The sequence below is a fragment of the Symphalangus syndactylus genome, chromosome 1 (assembly GCF_028878055.3).
Source record: "Symphalangus syndactylus isolate Jambi chromosome 1, NHGRI_mSymSyn1-v2.1_pri, whole genome shotgun sequence".
Classification (NCBI taxonomy): domain Eukaryota; kingdom Metazoa; phylum Chordata; class Mammalia; order Primates; family Hylobatidae; genus Symphalangus; species Symphalangus syndactylus.
In genome coordinates this window covers 40,416,024-40,434,008 of record NC_072423.2, presented here as the reverse complement: position 1 = coordinate 40,434,008, position 17,985 = coordinate 40,416,024, and the positions used below count along the sequence as shown (strand labels likewise).

General features: G+C 40.1%; 1 protein-coding gene across 9 annotated transcripts in view; it reads left to right on the top strand.

The window, feature by feature from the left end:
• ARK2N (arkadia (RNF111) N-terminal like PKA signaling regulator 2N) overlaps positions 1-17,985 on the top strand; it is a 141,363-nt gene that overhangs the window by 28,401 nt on the left and 94,977 nt on the right. For all 9 annotated transcript variants that reach the window (XM_063644954.1, XM_063644802.1, XM_063644778.1 and 6 more), the window contains exon 2: positions 14,704-15,488. In XM_063644954.1, coding sequence (XP_063501024.1) covers positions 14,774-15,488 — 715 coding nt within the window. In that variant the 5' untranslated portion in view covers positions 14,704-14,773. The remainder of the gene's footprint in view (positions 1-14,703; positions 15,489-17,985) is intronic.

Here is a 17,985-nt window from a genome sequence, read left to right as displayed (position 1 = left end):
TTTGAGAATTGCCCTCAGTCAATATTTAAGACCTTCCTGCTTGTTTTGCATCTCTAGACCCTAAACCGTTCTTCGCTTTCATAGTATTCATGCCATCTTTTACCTTTCTATGGTGGGCTTATATGTCATCTCAGTTAGGCTGAACTACATTTCCTAGAAACTCCTTTCCTGTGTCTTTCTTTTTAATTTTGAAAAATTATTTTATTTTATTTTTTTTAGATGGAATCTCTCACTGTCGCCCAGGCTGGAGTGCAGTGGAGTGATCTTGGCTCACTGCAACCTCTGTCTCCTGGCTTCAAGCGATTCTTCCTGCCTCAGTCTCCTGAGTAGCTGGAACTACAAGTGTGCGCCACCACACCCAGCTCATTTTTTTTTATTTTTAGTAGAGGTGGGGTTTCACCATGTTGGCCAGGCTGGTCTTGAACTCCTGACTTCAAGTGATCTACCCGCCTCAGCCTCCCAAAATGCTGTGATTACACTTTCCTGTGTCTTTCTTGTAAGGTTGGGCACAAGAGAGATTACTGTAGGAGATTTGGAGAGTGGCCATTTTGTTGCTTATATACATTGTTGCTTATCTGTCCAGTCACTTCACTTCTTTGTAGTGAAGCAGCTTATGGGACTGCAACTGTTTAACTCTCCCCTAGATCTCCTTCCCGATCTTCTTCAGCTCTGCTGACTCCTGGGCCAGGTATATGTTTAGCTGTTTGACAAAGAGGTTTGGTTCCATAGGACGTCTATACCATCAAGGTTAGAGGCAACAAGAACTAATACAGAGTTCAGTTTGTCCTGTGGACTTAAGCTTGTGTGTGTGATTTCTACATCGTTGTTTCTTGCTCTCTCCTACTTCTTCTCTGCCACATCCATCTTTCTGTCTCACCTGTGGCCCTGTGGCTTTTAAGCGCCAGCATCAGATGCAAAGATAGCCTTACAGAAAGTTCTTTACAGTGTGTGTGTGTGTGTGTGTGCGTGCTGGGGGCAGAGGGTGTATTTTTAAGACCTGGTGGTTCTGTTAAGCACCAGCATCAGATGCAAAGATAGCCTTACAGAGTGAGTGTGTGTGTGTGTGTGTGTGTGTGCGCGCGCTGGGAGCAGAGCATGTATTTTTAAGACCTGGTGGTTCTGTTTCTCTGACCAAACCCTGAATTACTCATTTTTCCAAAACACCACATTTGCTATCTATCTAATCAATTTTATCAGTTTATGGAAACTGGGAGTCATTTATACTGAGTTCAGGATTTGCCAGGGACAAGATGTCAGGACCAGAATGTCACAGGATACAGTTTTTTTTTTTTTTTTTTTTTTTTAAGACAGAGTCTTGCTGTCACCCAGGCTAGAGCGCAGTGGCACAATCTTGGCTCACTGCAACCTCTGCCTTCCGGGTTCAAGCGATTCTCCTGCCTCAGCCTCCCCAGTAGCTGGGATTACAGGCATGCGCCACCACGCCCGGCTAATTTTTGTATTTTTAGTAGAAATGGGGTTTCACTATGTTGGCCAGGCTGGTCTCGAACTCCTGACCTCATGATCTGCCCGCCTCAGCCTTCCAAAGTGCTGAGATTACAGATGTGAGCCACCACACCTGGCCAGGATGGGGTTTTTATGGTTGGGCTTTGTCACAGTTAGGGCAGCTAAAGTCTGGCTGTAGGTAGCAGTATCCATGAAGTGGCTTCTTATTCATTTCTACAGCTGCAAAGCATTGCATTGGAACTCTGGATGTTTTTTAGCATCTGTTGTCATTGTCCCTGCTTATTTTGATTACATCATTTTTATTTGAGACAGTGACACTAATGCAGCAGTTATTTGAGAATATCTTATTTCATTCTTAACTAAAGTGCCTAGCTCGTGCTAACTACACACAAATAAATGCCTTTTCTATGTTGAATGCCTTTTCTGTGCTACAAGTACGTGGGTGCTAGTAGGGCACTACTACTATTTTGATTACATCGTTTTCTTTTTTCTTTTTTTTTTTTTTTTTTTTTGAGACAGGGTCTTGCTCTGTCACCCAGGCTGGAGTGCAGTAGTATGATGACAGCTCACTGCATCCTCAACCTCCTGGTTCAAGCGATCCTCCCACCTCAGCCTCTTGAATAGCTGGGACCACAGTTGCATGCCACCATGTCCTGCTAATTTTCAAAACTTTTTTTTGTAGAGATAGGATCTCCTTATATTGCCCAAGCTGGTCTTGAACTCTTGAGCTCAAGAGATCCTTCCTTACTTTGGCCTTACAAAGTGCTAGCATTGCAAACGTGATCTACTATGCCTGACCTTGGCTTTTTTTTTTTTTTTAATTTTGAAATACTTTTCATATAGGCTTTCAAAAAAATATGTGTAGGATGATTCCTTGCGGGTTTGAATATGTATTTGTAGTTTCAACAGACTCTGTGAAGTAGACTTGTTTTTTTGTCCATTTTGGACTTTCTTTTGTCCTATAAACTCTATTTGGTTAAATTTATGTGGTGGAGATTCTGAGATCCTAGGGAGACGATGCTTTCCTTCATTGCGGACTTCTTTGCTTTTTCAGGGTTTCTTGACCACGTGGACAGTGTAAATTTGAATTCTAGATCCAAGTAATAATAAGGAAGTAGAATCAAATTTTCTGAGTTCTGATCTCCCAGCATTGACCTACAACTTTCTTGGTAAGCCCTGTGTTGGCAGGTGTTTTTTTTTTCCCCTAGATCTCCTTTTCACTAGTGGTGTAAGCTACTGTGAGGGTCCCAACTCATGGCGGGAATATCAGATCTAGTTTTCTTTTTTTCTTTTCTTTCTTTTTTTTTTTTTTGAGACCGAGTTTCACTCTGTTACCCAGGCTGGAATGCAGTGGAGTGATCTCTGCTCATTGCAGCCTCTGCCTCCTGGGTTCAAATGATTCTCCTCCTTCAGCCTCCTGAGTAGCTGGGATTACAGGCGCACGCCACTACGCTTGGCTAATTTTTGTATTTTTAGTAGAGATGGGGTTTCGCCATGTTGGCCAAGATGGTCTCTAACTCCTGACTTCAGGTGATCCACCTTCCTCAGCCTCCCAAAGTGCTGGGATTACAGGCGTGAGCCACCATGCCTGGCCTAGATCTAGTTTTCTTAACTTTGCCCTGGCCTAAAGCTTAATCTTCTGTTCTCAAGCTAGTATGGTATTTGCTCCCAGGACAACTCTAGTATTTCTAGGTTGTTTTATATCCAATTTTTAGCTCACTGTTGTGTCTGTGTTGGGAGGTACACTTTGAGTTTTTCTTACTTTGTTGATAGTTTGCAAAATATTAAAAATGTTGTAATTTCCTCAGGATCTGGTTGCCCTTTTTGGGTAGCATGCACACTAGCTGAAAAGTGCCCTACTAGCACCCATGTACTTGTAGCATAGAAAAGGCATTCAACATAGGAAAGGCATTTATTTGTGTATAGTTAGCATGAGCTAGGCACTTTAGTTAAGGATGAAATAAGATATTCTCAAATAACTGCCACATTAGTGTCACTGGAGGGATTATAGAGAAGGAAGAGACTATATTTGTTTGGAGAGATTGTGTGGACTATATTTGTGTGGAGAGGCTGAGGAAGTTGGATCACCTGAGGTCAGGAGTTTGAGACCAGCCTGACCAACATGGCGAAACCCCGTCTCTACTAAAAATACAAAAATTAGCTGGGCATAGTGGCGGGTGCCTGTAATCCCGGCTACTCAGAAGGCTGAAGGAGGAGAATCGCTTGATCCCAGGAGACAGAGGTTGCAGTGAGCAGAGATGGCTCCACTGCATTCCAGCCTGGGTAACAGAGTGAGACTCGGTCTCAAAAAAAAAGAAAAGAAAAGAAAACTAGATCTGATATTCCTGCCATTTTCTTTTCTGTTGGAGACTGAAATAGAAATATGTAGATCATGTGTCTTCTAGATATGATGGACTTGGAGAGAATACTGTTTTACTTCCACCAGAATGACTAAAATAAATGCCTGAAACAAACAAAAAACCAACCATGCTAGTGTTGGTAAAGCATGAAAAAAAAAAAACAGAGACTCTCAGACATTGTTGGCAGGAGGACAAATTGATGGAAGCATTTGGGAAAACTTTCTAGTAAAGCTGAACATAAGCATATTCTATGACTTAATCTAGGAGTTGTATTAACTCCTGAGTATATATACAACAGAAACATGTGCAAACATGCACAAGAAGACATGTATGAAACTTTTCATGAATGTATTGCTCATGATGTCCCAAACTGAAAAAATCACAAATGTCTGTCAAGTAGAATGGATAGATAAATTGTGATATAGTTATACACTGGACTTTGGTAAGATTCCATTAATCATGGTCCTTTCTTACAATCTAAGTCTACAGGAAGTTGTTAACAATCAAAAAAGAGCATTTCGAGAAGGAATGTTTTCTGTGTTTTACGAGTATGTCTTATTTCCCTCCAAAAATAATTCCTTGCCTATCAGTTTATATATGAAAACAATTGGTTCACATCTTTTGGACTTTAATTTCTGTTAAAGTCTCTTCTGTGTTCACTGTGGTTTTTCCCTGGATGAATTGATGTATTTAGCCATCATCTGTCCTTATACCAATGATGTCAAAATCTGTATTTCTGTATTTTTGAGACCTGTGGGTTGTTTTGTTTTGTTTTGTATTTTTGAGACAGGGTCTCATTCTGTTGCCCAGGCGGGCATTATTTAATTCAGTGGCGCAGTCATGGCTCACTGCAGCCTTGACCCCGTGGGCTCACACCATCCTCCCACCTTAGCCTCCCTAGTAGCTGGTACTACAGGCATGTGCTACCATGCTTGGCTAATTTTTTTGTATTTTTTTCTATAGGTGGGATTTTGCCATGTTTCCCAGGCTGGTTTTTAACTCCTGGACTGAAGCGATCCTCCCACCTCTGCCTCCCAAAGTGCTGGGATTACAGGCATGAGCCACTGCCCCCAGTAGAGACCTGTGTTATGGGGATTATCCAGTCCAAATCCAAGTTGATTATTTCTCTACCACCAAACTTTTGTTTTTCTTTTTTTTCTTTGCTCTGTGTCCTAGGCTGGAGTGCAGTGCCATGATCATGGCTCACTGCAGCCTCAACCTCCGAGGCTCAAGTGATCCTCCCACCTCAGTTCTCTGAGTAGCTGAGACTACAAGCATGCACCATGACACACGGCTAATTTTTTAATTTTTTGTAGATATGGAGTCTAACTGTGTTCCCCAGGCTGGTCTGGAACTCCTGGCCTTAAGAGATCCTCCTCCCATCTCTACCTCCCAAAGTGCCGGGATTATAGGGGTGAGCCGCTGCTTGGCTTCTACCACCAAACTTTTTACTCTTCCTGTAGTCTACCTGTAGTCACCCAAAGAGTGGTCTTCAGCCCCATTTTTCTCTTTTAGAGAACTTCCCTGATCTGTGATGAAACCTTGTCTCCTCTCTCTTTAAAATATCTTCTCTCAAATCTGACTTTACTGATACTGTTTGATCTCATTTATGGGTAATTTAAATAATCATTTCATCTCAGACATTAAACACTAACTCTTTGAGAATCACTCAACTGAGTTGTTGGGGATACTTAAAACACAGTCCTTGTTTTGTTTTCTTCCCCCTGCTATCAAACATTGAATTTATTTCTTTTACCTTACCGTATGTTTGTACCTTTTAACCTACTTCTCTTCATTCTCCTCCTCTCTCTGCCACAGACCTTTTTTTTATTTTTATTTTTTTGAGACAGGGCCTCACTCTGTCACCCAGGCTGGAGTGCAGTGGTATAATCACAGCTCACTGCAGCCTTGACCTCCCAGGCTCAAGCCATCTTCCCACCTCAGCCTCCCAAGTAGCTGGGCTACAGGCATGCGCCACCATGCCCAACTAATTTTTAAATTTTTTGTAGAGACAGGGTCTCACTGTGTTGCCCAGGCTGGTCTTGAACTCTTGGGTTCAAGTGATCCTCCCACTTTGATTTCCCAAAGTGCTGGGATTACAGGCATAAGCCACTGCACCTGGTCAATTCTTACTGATTTCGGTGTACACATAAGTGATCCTTCTGACACTACTCAGTAAGTTCTGTGAGGAACTCTGTAAGATTTTGTCCACTACCTTACCTCAGTCACCTACGTCCATGGTTGTACCTAACCAGTGCTTTTTGAACTATCCATTGTGAAGGACCAGTATATTTTTATTTCTAGTCCACTGTGGATTGATTATTTTATAACATATGATAAAAATTGATTACTAGGAAGTTGAAGTACTGATTTTGATTGTTGTAACAATATAAAGTTGCTCTAAGTTTCTCAGTAATTACTCAGTTTCTATACTTTTTTTTTTTTTTTTTTTGAGACGGAGTCTAGCTCTGTCACCCAGGCTAGAGTGCAGTGGTGTGGTCTCGGCTCAGTGCAACTTCTGCCTTCTGGGTTCAAGCCATTCTCCCGCCTCAGCCTCCCGAGTAGCTGGGATTACGGTGTGTGCCGCAGTGCTCGGCTAATTTTTGTATTTTCAGTAGAGACAGGGTTTCACCATGTTGGCTAGGCTGGTCTTGAACTCCTGACTTCGTGATCCACCTGCCTTGTCCTCCCAAAGTGCTGGGATTACAGGTGTGAGCCACGGCGCCTGGCCTTCTGTACTTCTTTCACTGCAGGTGGACATTGATTTACAGACACTTTCAGTAGCATTGTTTTAGATCCTGTCAGTTATCAATAACTGTAACCCTTCCATAATCTGTTTCATTCACAACACTCTTGGATTCTATCTTTCTAGCTCATTCTTTACAGTACCCTGATTTCAGCATTCTTTGGCTCTGTTGGGATGTCCATTCCATTGGCCTACCCCACTTTTAGTGCTCTGTACTTTCTTGATGTGATCATTAGAATGATTTCCTTGCATACACTCTTGCTTCTTTCTTGCTTCGTTCTACTTGTTGGGCAAAACTAAAATTCTGGTTAAATCCAACCTTTACCTTCTCTGCACTTGGATTTATGCAGCTGAACTTGAAAGGAGAAAAACATACCTATATACCAGTCTTTAAGTTCATGGCTACAATCCTTAGAGTGGGCCCTTACTATTGCCTGGAAGTTGTATTATACTATGTTGTACTTCCCTGGTTCCTTCACTTTCCTGGTACTGTTTCACACGTAGTCCTCTGATCAACTTCAGTATTACCTCATTCATCCTCACCTTAAGTGATGACCTTGCTTTATGCCTTAAGAAATTTGCAATCCAGAGAAAACATACACAGATTCTTACAATGTTTATTATTAGTCCATGCAAAATTAGAATTATGCCTTTTTTCTTGATAATACTTTTGGTGTTAGGGTCTGTTTTGCGTATTACAAGTAGAGATAAATCAGCTGGGATGGTAGTTGATTATATGATTTTCTGTTCTTAAATCTTTTTTTTTTTTGAGATGAAGTCTCGCTCTGTCACCAGGCTAGAGTGCAGTGGTGTGATCTTGGCTCACTGCAGCCTCTGCCTCCCAGGTTCAAGCGGTTCTCCTGCCTCAGCCCCGAGTAGCTGGGATTATAGGCGTGTGCCACCTTGCCCAGCTAATTTTTATGTTTTTAGTAGAGACGGGGTTTTACCATGTTGGCCGGGATGGTCTCGATCTCTTGACCTTCTGATCCATCCACCCCGGCCTCCCAAATGCTGGGATTACAGGCATGAGCCACCATGCCCGGCTCTGTTCTTAAATCTTTAATGTGTCCTTATGTATGTGGAATGGACATCAGACAGTTACAGTATACAGTTACTTAACTAAAATTGTGCAAAGTACTGTGAAGGAGGATAATGTGGGTAATATGCATTTCATAGGGGTAGTATTAGTATGTAATTTTATCAAAGGCTAAAAATATTAGCCTGTATCATTACCAAAGGGTTATTCTAATTTCTGAAGGGTAGCCAGCAAGAGGATAGGTACAAAATGAAAATGACTGTGAAAGGCCAGAGATCTGGAAAAAACACTTTTTATGTGACATTCTTGGTAGTTGGAGGGAGCTAGGGTGTGAGTGGTCCAAGATGAAAACTAGAAAGGTGGGGAGGGGTTTTGAGCAGGGGAAAGCAATCACATTTTCCCTCTTAAGTTTGTGTTAATGGTCCCATAGTTTGGAAATTGAGCATTGTGAATTGTTCTGACTATATGAATTATTATACTCAGCAGTTTTAATCTCTGTCAGATTCTCTGTAGCAGATGTTATAATACTTCTCCATTTTTTTTTTTACAAACCCCCAAGCCTGCCTTCTTTTTCACTTTGTATTAAGCTTTGCTGACCAAGAAGGAGGTCTGATACGAACTTTCTAAACTTTTCCAGATTTTCATAAGTAGCCTCATTCAGCTTTATACTTTATAGTCCCTCTCTCCTGTTTGAGCACTGTATACTGCTTAAATTCCATGGTTTAACTCTTTGAGCTGTACGCATCTTTTGTCATGTTAGTTTCTTAAAGAGTACAAGGGCTAAAAAGTGAATTCATTTTCATTGTCCATAATTAACAATCTTTTTTGTTTTGTTTTGTTTTGTTTTTTTAAAGATGGAGTCTCACTCTGTCACTCAGGCTGGAGTGCAGTGGCGTGGTCTTGGCTCACTACAACCTCCGCCTCCCGGGTTCAAGTGATTCTTCCACCTCAGCTTCCCGAGTAGCTTGGACTACAGGCGTCCGCCACCACACCCGGCTAATTTTTGTGTTTTTAATAGAGACGGGGTTTCACTAGGTTGGCCAGGCTGGTCTTGAACCCCTAACCTCGTAATCCGCCTGCCTCGGCCTCCCAAAGTGCTGGGATTACAGGCGTGAGCCACCGTGCCTGGCCAACAACCTGTTTTTTCAGATTATTGCATATAATCTATTTTCCTCCACATTCACCACTGATCAAAAAGCAATATTTAATCCCCTTTTAAAGGGAGAGAAAAACATCAGATAAATCTCAACTTTCCTTTACCCATCCTCCTCTACCCTACCTTCTAGTACTTAAAAAAAATACTTTCTCTCATAAAGATAACATATTTACCTTGTAGAAATATTGTTCTGCCTGCTGTGTAGAGAACAGGTTGGTGCACAGGAGAAAGATTGAGTTTGAAGAGACAGGTGATGATAGTCAGTACTATTGAAAATAAATGATGGAGGTTGTGTCTAGAGTGGTGACAGCGGATATGGAGAATAGTGGACAGACTAGAAAACTATTAAGGAGGTGGGATTGATAGCAGTTAGTGAATGATGGACGTGTTAAATGATGGGATGCAGTGAGCAAAGAAGAAGGCATTGTCAAGGATAACTCAGGCTTTTGACACGAGCAACTGAGATAATAGCAATAGTAGTGCTATTTACTGAGCTAGAGAAAGCCAGAGGAGGAGCAGAGTGGGGTAGACCAGAGATGATCTGGATTTGGATATGATGTGATTGTGGTACCTTTCCAAAATCTAAATACAGATGTCAACTGGGTATTTGGGTGGACTGGTATAGAGCTGAGAGATCTGAGTTGGAGAAATAAAATTACTAGTCTAGGGATGGTATTGGAAAATGTGGGTTTAGAAGAGCTCACTTTGGGCCAGGCATGGTGGCTCACACCTGTAATCCTAGCACTTTGGGAGGCCAACGTGGGTCGATCACTTGAACTCAGGAGTCTGTAAGCAGCCTGGGCAACATGGTGAAACCCCGTCTCTACAAAAAATACAAAAATTAGCCAGGCATGGTGGCTTTCGCCTCAGCTACTTGAGGGGGCTGGGGCGGGAGGATCACTTGAGCCAAGGAGGCAGAGGTTACAGTGAGCCACGATGGCACCCCTGCACTCTAGCCTGGGCGACAGAGTGAGACCCTGTCTTTAAAAAAAAAAAAAAAAAAAAAAAAAAAACCTCACGTTGGTGGATGGGAAAAGGACCTAGACCTAGGATTAAATCGTGAGATTTGGTAGAGGAAGTTAAGCCTACAAAGTAGATTGGGAAGGACCAGCCAGAAGAATAGAGAAACCTTGAACCAAAGAAAGGCATTAATTGGTTTAAAGAGCAGAGAGAGTCGTCAGGCATAAAATGCTGCTTAAATATTAAGTAAGATTAGGGCCAAAATAGGTTAGATTTAGAGATAGGGAGGTCATTAATGACCCTGGTAATAAGTGTTCCACTGGTTTTTTTGCTTTTGTGTTTATTTTTTGAGACAGGGTCTTGCTCTGTTACCCAGCCTGGAACATACTGTTGCAAACATGGCTCATGACAGCCCTGTCCCCCTGGGCTGAAGGCATCCTCCTTGCTCAGCCTCCCCGGTAGCTGGAACCACAGCATGAGCCACCATGCTCAGCTAATTTTTAAATTTTTTGTAGAGATGGGGTCTTGCCGTGTTGCCTAGGCTTGTTCCACTGATTTGATAAAAGGAGATGTCAGGTTGGATTGGGTTGCAGAAGGGAGTGTGAGAGTTAAGGAAATAGAAGTTTATACAGCTCTCATAAAAAGATTGACTGTGAAAGAAGAGCATGATACCTGGAGAGGGAGATGTGAGATTGAAGGTGATAGGTCAAAGGAGGATTTCAAAAATGAATGAATGGTCCAGTTGGGTGTGGCAGGTGGATGAGAGCCAAGGAATAATCAATAATGTAAGATTCTAGGGAAATGAGAAGGGGATGAGCTCTAGTACTCATGTAGAGGAGGTTGCATTTAGATTGGAGGGAAGAACAGCATGGGGGAAAGTGCTGTTCTAGTAGGAAAAATGTTGTGTATTTATTACTTCACTGAATATAAATTTACCGTCAACATTAACCCAGAGGGTTGATAGCCTTTTATGCCATTTATGTGATGCAATTCCTATTTGACAATTACATCATTTTATACTGCTAGCTACTTGACTGTTCCTACCAGAAAAACCTATTTTTTTCCCCTTGACCAAAAACAATATATGCAGTAAATAATCTGGTCGTGTGGAAAGATTAATCTTTATGTATGACATCATTTCCCCCTGTGGTTGGGGCACTTTGTTTTTATTCCACTGAAGGGAGTTTAATCAGAGCTTATATTTTCACTTTCTGTGACTTTTTTCTCCTGTATTTAATTAACTATAGCAAAATTCCACTATAGGTAGAAAACATAGTAGAATTTATTGACTAAACTTGACCCAAAGAGTAGTCTAGTGTAATGGCCCAAGAAAAGCACAACTTCTTTTTCTTCAGAAGATTTTTATGTCAGAGTGGATTTTTGAATAGATAATGCTTGTATACGTTACAAATTCAAGAGATACAAAACTGCATACAGCATTGTCCTCTCCTGTTCCCTTATTCACCTGCTTTCCTTCCCAACTGGTATTAATATTTTCTTAAATATCTTTCCAGAGTCTATGCATCTACAGATAAACTCATGTAAATATAGTTTTGTTATTTATTTACATAAATGCTATAATGTATCTTTTTTCGTTAAAATTGCGTGAGAACTGTTTCTTACCTCTCTATATAAAGTGCTTTCTCATTTTTTTATTGGCCACATTGTATGAACATACCATGATGAGCTAACTTTTGTCCTATTTGTGGTCAATACTAGTCTTTTGTGATTGATTTGAGCATATTTAAGTGGTTTTGACTGCAATACTGGCTACTACTTTAGGTAGTAGAAATTAAATCTCAGTTAACACTTGAATTTATGGAACTTGAAAGATAATCGTTAAATTGAATGATGTGCCATATTGTCATTTTTTTTTAACAGGGAAAAACAATCTAGATTTACTTGTGTATCCACACAGCTTATTTCTTGAAGAAACAAGAGTTGTATGGTCATTTTAACAAATTTACTTTTTAGTCTGATGCTGTATTATGTACTTCGAAAATATCCAGTGCTGCCTTCTTTCACGAATTGAGACTTTTGATGCTTTTTGTATATAGCTGACATTAATTTCATCTGAGTATATTTTCTCAGATATTTTAGCTTTAAGAAGAATTTTTTTTTTGGAGGTGGAGTCTCACTCTGTCGCCCAGGCTGGAGTGCAGTGGCGGGACCTCGGCTCACTGCAAGCTCCACCTCCCGGGTTCAAGTGATTCTCCTGCTTCAGTCTCCTAAGTAGCTGAGATTACAGGTGCCTGCCACCATGCCCGGCTCATTTTTGTATTTTTAATAGAGATGGGGTTCGACCATCTCAGTCAGGCTGGTCTTGAACTCCTGATCTCGTGATCCACCTGCCTTGGCCTCCCAAAGTGCTGGGAATACAAGCGTGAGCCACCGCACCCAGCCTTAAGAATAATCTTTATTCCAGAATATACAACTTGAATCTCCGTAATAGAATTAAGTCTCATTTTTATTCAGTTAGAAAATCTTGGTCCCCCCCACTGCTAAATTTGACTGGCTTAAAAAATAGAACTTGGGTTTATTCCTCATACCTGGGGGTATTTTGTATCTGTGAATATTTCGTGTTTGTATTGACAGCATGCTTTATTTATAACCGTCTCCGTTGGTTTAACTGTTACTCCCTCTGTTGGCTTTCAGAGGTGTTACATTTTTTTGTAATGGTGCCAGAAAAAATATTTATGCTGATTTTCACTTAGCCTCCAACATTAGTATTATAATTGATACAAATACGCTTGTGAAGTAGGCTACACACAAGATTGTTTTATTTATTTTTTATTTATTTAATTTTATTTTTTTGAGATGGAGTCTTGCTGTGTCACCCAGGCTGGAGCGCAGTGCTGCGATCTTGGCTCACTGCAACCTCCACCTCTCAGGTTCAAGCGGTTCTTTTGCCTCAGCCTCCTGAGTAGCTGGGACTACAGGCACTCGCCACCATGCCTGGCCAATTTTTGTATTTTTAGTAGAAATGGGGTTTCACCATGTTGTCCACACTGGTCTCGAACTTCCGACCTCAGGTGATCCACTCACCTCTGCCTCCCAAAGTGCTGGGATAACAGGTGTGAGCCACCACTCCTGGCCTACGATTGTTTTAAATTAACGAATGTTTCAGTGGCCATGAATGTTCTGGTTTCCATGAATGAGTTAAGGAAACTTAATCAGAATGCCTGTTTTATCAACAGCTGAGAACAGGGCTATGAAAAACAAAACAGGTATATAGAATATTTATGTTTGTATTAAGCAAAAAGTGGGCTTGGCATGTTAGATCTGTTTTAAAGGATTTTTCAAATATTTCCTGGTTTTTGTCTGCTGTAGATTGAACTATCAAGGTAACTTGATGGAGTGAGATGATGGAGATGCCATATTGCACCTAGCCTACTGTATAGAATAACGGTTATGTGTGTCTGTGACCTATGGACATGATAGTTGCTTTCTGTAATGTAACACATATAGGGCAAGGTATTTACTTGCTTTCCATATTTAGCATCCTCTTTAAAAACCACCAGATTTTCAATAGGTTCTTGGAAACCACGACTTTAAATGGAACAAGATACTGCTGGTCTTTGAATGATGTTCTTTAGTTATAAGGTTAATGAGAAAAATTGGTTTTGTTAAATGTCATTTCACTTAAAGTCTCAGTTTCCAAGAACCTGTTGACAATGTTAAGTAAGGTCTTAACTGTATAGGTCATCAGCTTTTGAGGTTAAATATTATGTCCTGTACCTGAATGGTTAATTGGAGTTGTATCACTCACAGTGGTGGTAGAGCGTTAGGTTCTAACTTTAGCATACAAAGTGTAAAATGGGTGTAGAGTATTTTCTCTTAAACCCCTTAATTCATTCACAGAATATACTAGGCTTTCCGGGTTCTGTATTTAGTGACCATTGTGGATAAAACATCTATTTGAACACAGACTCACATTCAGCATGATGAGGTATGTGGGAGCTAGTTAGGATTGAGGAAGCATCAGATTCTGGCCTTTCATCTTAATGCTTCACTAGAGTAATTCCTATTGAGGGGACTGCAGACAAGTTGGATGCATAGTATTTGGTTGCTCATTTGCCAAATGCATGTAGTTGGAGTGTGTTTGTGTTTTTGTTTTTTAAACATAAGTGTAGCCAGGCACAGTGGCTTACTCCTGTAATCCCAGCAGTTTGGGAGGCCACAGTGGGTGGATCACTTGAGCTCAGGAGTTCGAGACCAGCCTGGGCAACATGGTGAAATCCTGTCTCTACAAAAAATACAAAAATTAGCCGGGTGTGGTGCTGTGCGCCTGTAGTCCCAGCCATTTGGAAGGCTGAGGCAAGAGAATTGCTTGAGCCAGGGCAACGGAGGTTGCAGTGAGCTGAGATTGCACCATTGCACTCCAGCCTGGGTGGCAGAGTGAGACCCTGTCTCAAAAACAAACTAACAAAAACATTTGATGTTTCTCTATTGTAACTCCCCTCCTTTCTTTTTGGATTTGAATGTATTCTCTATTGTAATTCCATTATAATTCTCTATTGTAACTCTATTGTAATTCTCTATTGTAACTCCACCTCCTTTCTTTTTGGATTTGAATGTAAAAGTAGTCATTCCAGGTAATGCATTTCTAGACTAGTTTTAAAGCATTCTTTTTCGTTTATGTCAAAGTCAATGAATGCATATTAATTATATCAGAGTTTTGAAGATTTCTTTCTAGAACACTTTAAATAAAATTGTAAACTTGAAAATGTTTGTTACATGTTGGCCTTGCAAGTTAGAGGATTAATATTATGGCATTTTTAATAGCTCAGTATGCTTAGATTTTGACGGTATTAAGTCCTTTGAATTTGACTGTTGATCAAACAAGCAGATAATATATATATATATATTTTAAAGGCCTGTGTAATGGTAAGTTTTGCCCCACCCACTTAGAAAGGTAGGCATGTTGTGTTGATTAAATAATCTGGCATTCTGTTTATTGACTTTGTGTGTTTTTGTACAGGTTGCTTTCCTGTTGCATCTTTGATATCATTTCCTAGACTCTACTCCATGATTTAAATTGAAATTCTGAAATGAAGATGGAGGAGGCAGTGGGAAAAGTCGAAGAACTCATTGAGTCCGAAGCCCCACCAAAAGCATCTGAACAAGAGACAGCCAAGGAGGAAGATGGATCTGTAGAACTGGAATCTCAAGTTCAGAAAGATGGTGTAGCGGATTCTACAGTTATTTCTTCAATGCCCTGCTTGTTGATGGAACTGAGAAGGGACTCTTCTGAGTCTCAGTTAGCATCCACAGAGAGTGACAAGCCTACAACTGGCCGAGTTTATGAGAGTGACTCCTCTAATCACTGCATGCTTTCTCCTTCCTCTAGTGGTCACCTGGCTGATTCAGATACGTTGTCTTCCGCAGAAGAGAATGAACCCTCTCAGGCGGAAACGGCAGTAGAAGGAGACCCTTCAGGAGTGTCTGGTGCCACAGTTGGGCGCAAGTCTAGGCGGTCCCGATCTGAAAGTGAAACATCCACTATGGCTGCCAAGAAAAACCGGCAATCCAGTGATAAACAGAATGGCCGAGTCGCCAAGGTTAAAGGTCATCGGAGCCAAAAGCACAAGGAGAGGATCAGGCTACTGAGGCAGAAACGGGAGGCTGCTGCAAGGAAGAAATATAACCTGCTGCAGGACAGTAGTACCAGTGATAGTGACCTGACTTGTGACTCAAGCACGAGCTCATCAGATGATGATGAAGAGGTTTCAGGGAGCAGCAAGACAATCACTGCAGAGATACCAGGTAGAGGATGTTTTTTAAACTGACTGTAAAGTACCTGATGGCATTTCTCAGCTGTCAGGCTCAGTTAGATGAGTGACACTTGAAAAAATCCAGGAGACCTGCAGCTCTGTGTAAATTTGAAGACTGCAGTCTATTAACAAGACATGGCCAATTTATAAAACCTGTTCTGAGGTTTCCAGTGCACTTTAGCACATCAGGAAAAAAAAAATTAAATGGTTAATGATAGGGACAAGATTATTTTTAAGTAATGGAATTTCTCACAAGTCTGTCTGTAACACATTACCTGAACTCCCAATCATTGCCTTTTTGGCACTGCTTAGATTTAATACTCACTGTTCAGCATCATTACTGAGTACATTCTCCTCAGGAATAGGCACCTTGCTTTATTATATAGCCACTGCACTCGAGCTTATAGTGTCTGAAATAACACATTCCATCTTTTGTTAAAGTTTTCTAATAATTTTTCCTCCAAAAACAGTAGTTTTATGTGTTTTCCCCCATATTCAATGCATGAGAAGCTAGTTACCCTTGTTACAAATCATTCTATCCCCACGTTGAAAAGAATGTCTTTCTGAAAAATTTCCCATTAGTTCTCCAGGTTTTAAAAAAGTTTGTTAGAAATCTGCTTGTTCTTGCTCTCATTGGTATAAGGGTCTGTAATTTATTACGTATTTGGTAAATCTGCTTTCCCCATTATTATTGCATCTGGCACTGTGTACTATAATACAAAGGCGGTCTTGAGATTTCATAGTGGAAGAAAGATGTATCTGAATGGTTCTTAAGTAGTGAATTCTTATTATCCAAGAGATTCTTGCAATATGATTAGAAACATTTTGTAAACTGTATGGCATTGAATAGGTCATGGCAGTATTGTTTATTGCCACATTGAAGAGGGGCAAGTTCGGGTTTTCTAAAATTTTATGGGTGACTATGTTTTTTTTCTCTCGTTTTCTGAAAGCTTTCTGTTTCTACATGTGAAGACAGCATATTGCTGATATACAAAGAATATTTCAAGAGAAATCATATTGGTTAATGAAATCTATAGCTTCCCAAACTTACATAAATTCAGTAACAAGAATGATTGGTTTTAAAGCACTTTATTGGTGTTCAAGTTCTGATAATAAGTCTCGTTCATATAATACAAATATGAGTCTCAAACGATCTTTAGAAATGCTTTTTACTGTTTTAATATCTCTATTGGATTCCTGTGCTATTGTTCCTTGTAATAAAACTACCGGGAGGGGGATTTCAATGAAGCTGATCAGTTAAATGCATGAGAGAAACAGACTTTGGGGTTGTTCTAAGGCAGGTTTTAGGTATATATTTTAGTTTTACATGTAGTAATATTTTTAAGAAAACCTTATTAATACCTGTAAAATTATGTATTCCTATATCCTGTTCTAACCTCTTAATCAAGACTTTGATGGAACTCTTAATACAATACTTAATTCCACTTACTAAACAGGATTTTATGTAACTACCCCAATACTTTGCCTTTCTATGGAAAGGAAGAAGGTGGGTAAACAAAATTCTCTTTAAAGTCAGAACCCTATTGAAAGGTGGCTTGAAAAATGTCTTCATAGGCACTTTCCCTGTTTTGCTTAAATAGGTTAGACGTGCTTTGTTCATATTTTCCTAATCTTTCTAATTGAGTATCTTGACTACTGCTTAAAACTTAAAACACCAGTGGTCTGTTTCTTGTCTCTTCTGAATTGTGTACTAACTGAACACCAAAGTAAATTAATTTGAATCTATAGTTTGGTTTCTATTGTTCACACCATTTAGTAAGTTTGTGGCTTTTGAAAATACACATAGTTTTCTAAGGTAATCCTGGAGAATCAAATGGTAGATTGAGGTACAGGGTCACTGTATGTGACTGCCTTTGTGTGTGCTGGCAGTTTTGGGGGGTGCCATTCCCATAAGACAGGTATGAATGACCTTTACTGGAATTATGCAAAGCAGCAAAAATGGAACAACCTAGAGTTCAGATATTAGGAATTTCATTTCAATTGTCCATATTATTGTCTCTTGAAAAATTGTGACATTGTGAATTTTTAATGTAACAGTGATGTATCTTTCAGTTTCCTGAGTCACCTTATGACTTTGGGGAAGAGAGGAGGCACACTCAACGTTATAGTAAGAGCAGTTGTCGAAAAATTGCATAAATTGTAAAGGTAGGGTAAATGATGAACTGACTTGAGTTCAACAACATGGACATTCAGGTGAACTTAAGCTGGATGGGCCTAACAGAATCTCTTGGATGTCAGAATGTTAATTCAGCTGTTTACACAGAATGGAAACCAAGTGGAAAAGTAAAAACCGATTATTGCCATACTCTTTCATTAAGGTACAACCAATTTAGTAATTCAGAAAATGCTTTTTATAAGCTTTTTGTTTGGGCTCAGCTTAAAAGTTGAAGGCGTTATCCTAAATAATTCCTGTTAGGATATCCTAATACCTTAATCCTAAATGTTATCTTATGCCAAATAATTGTAAC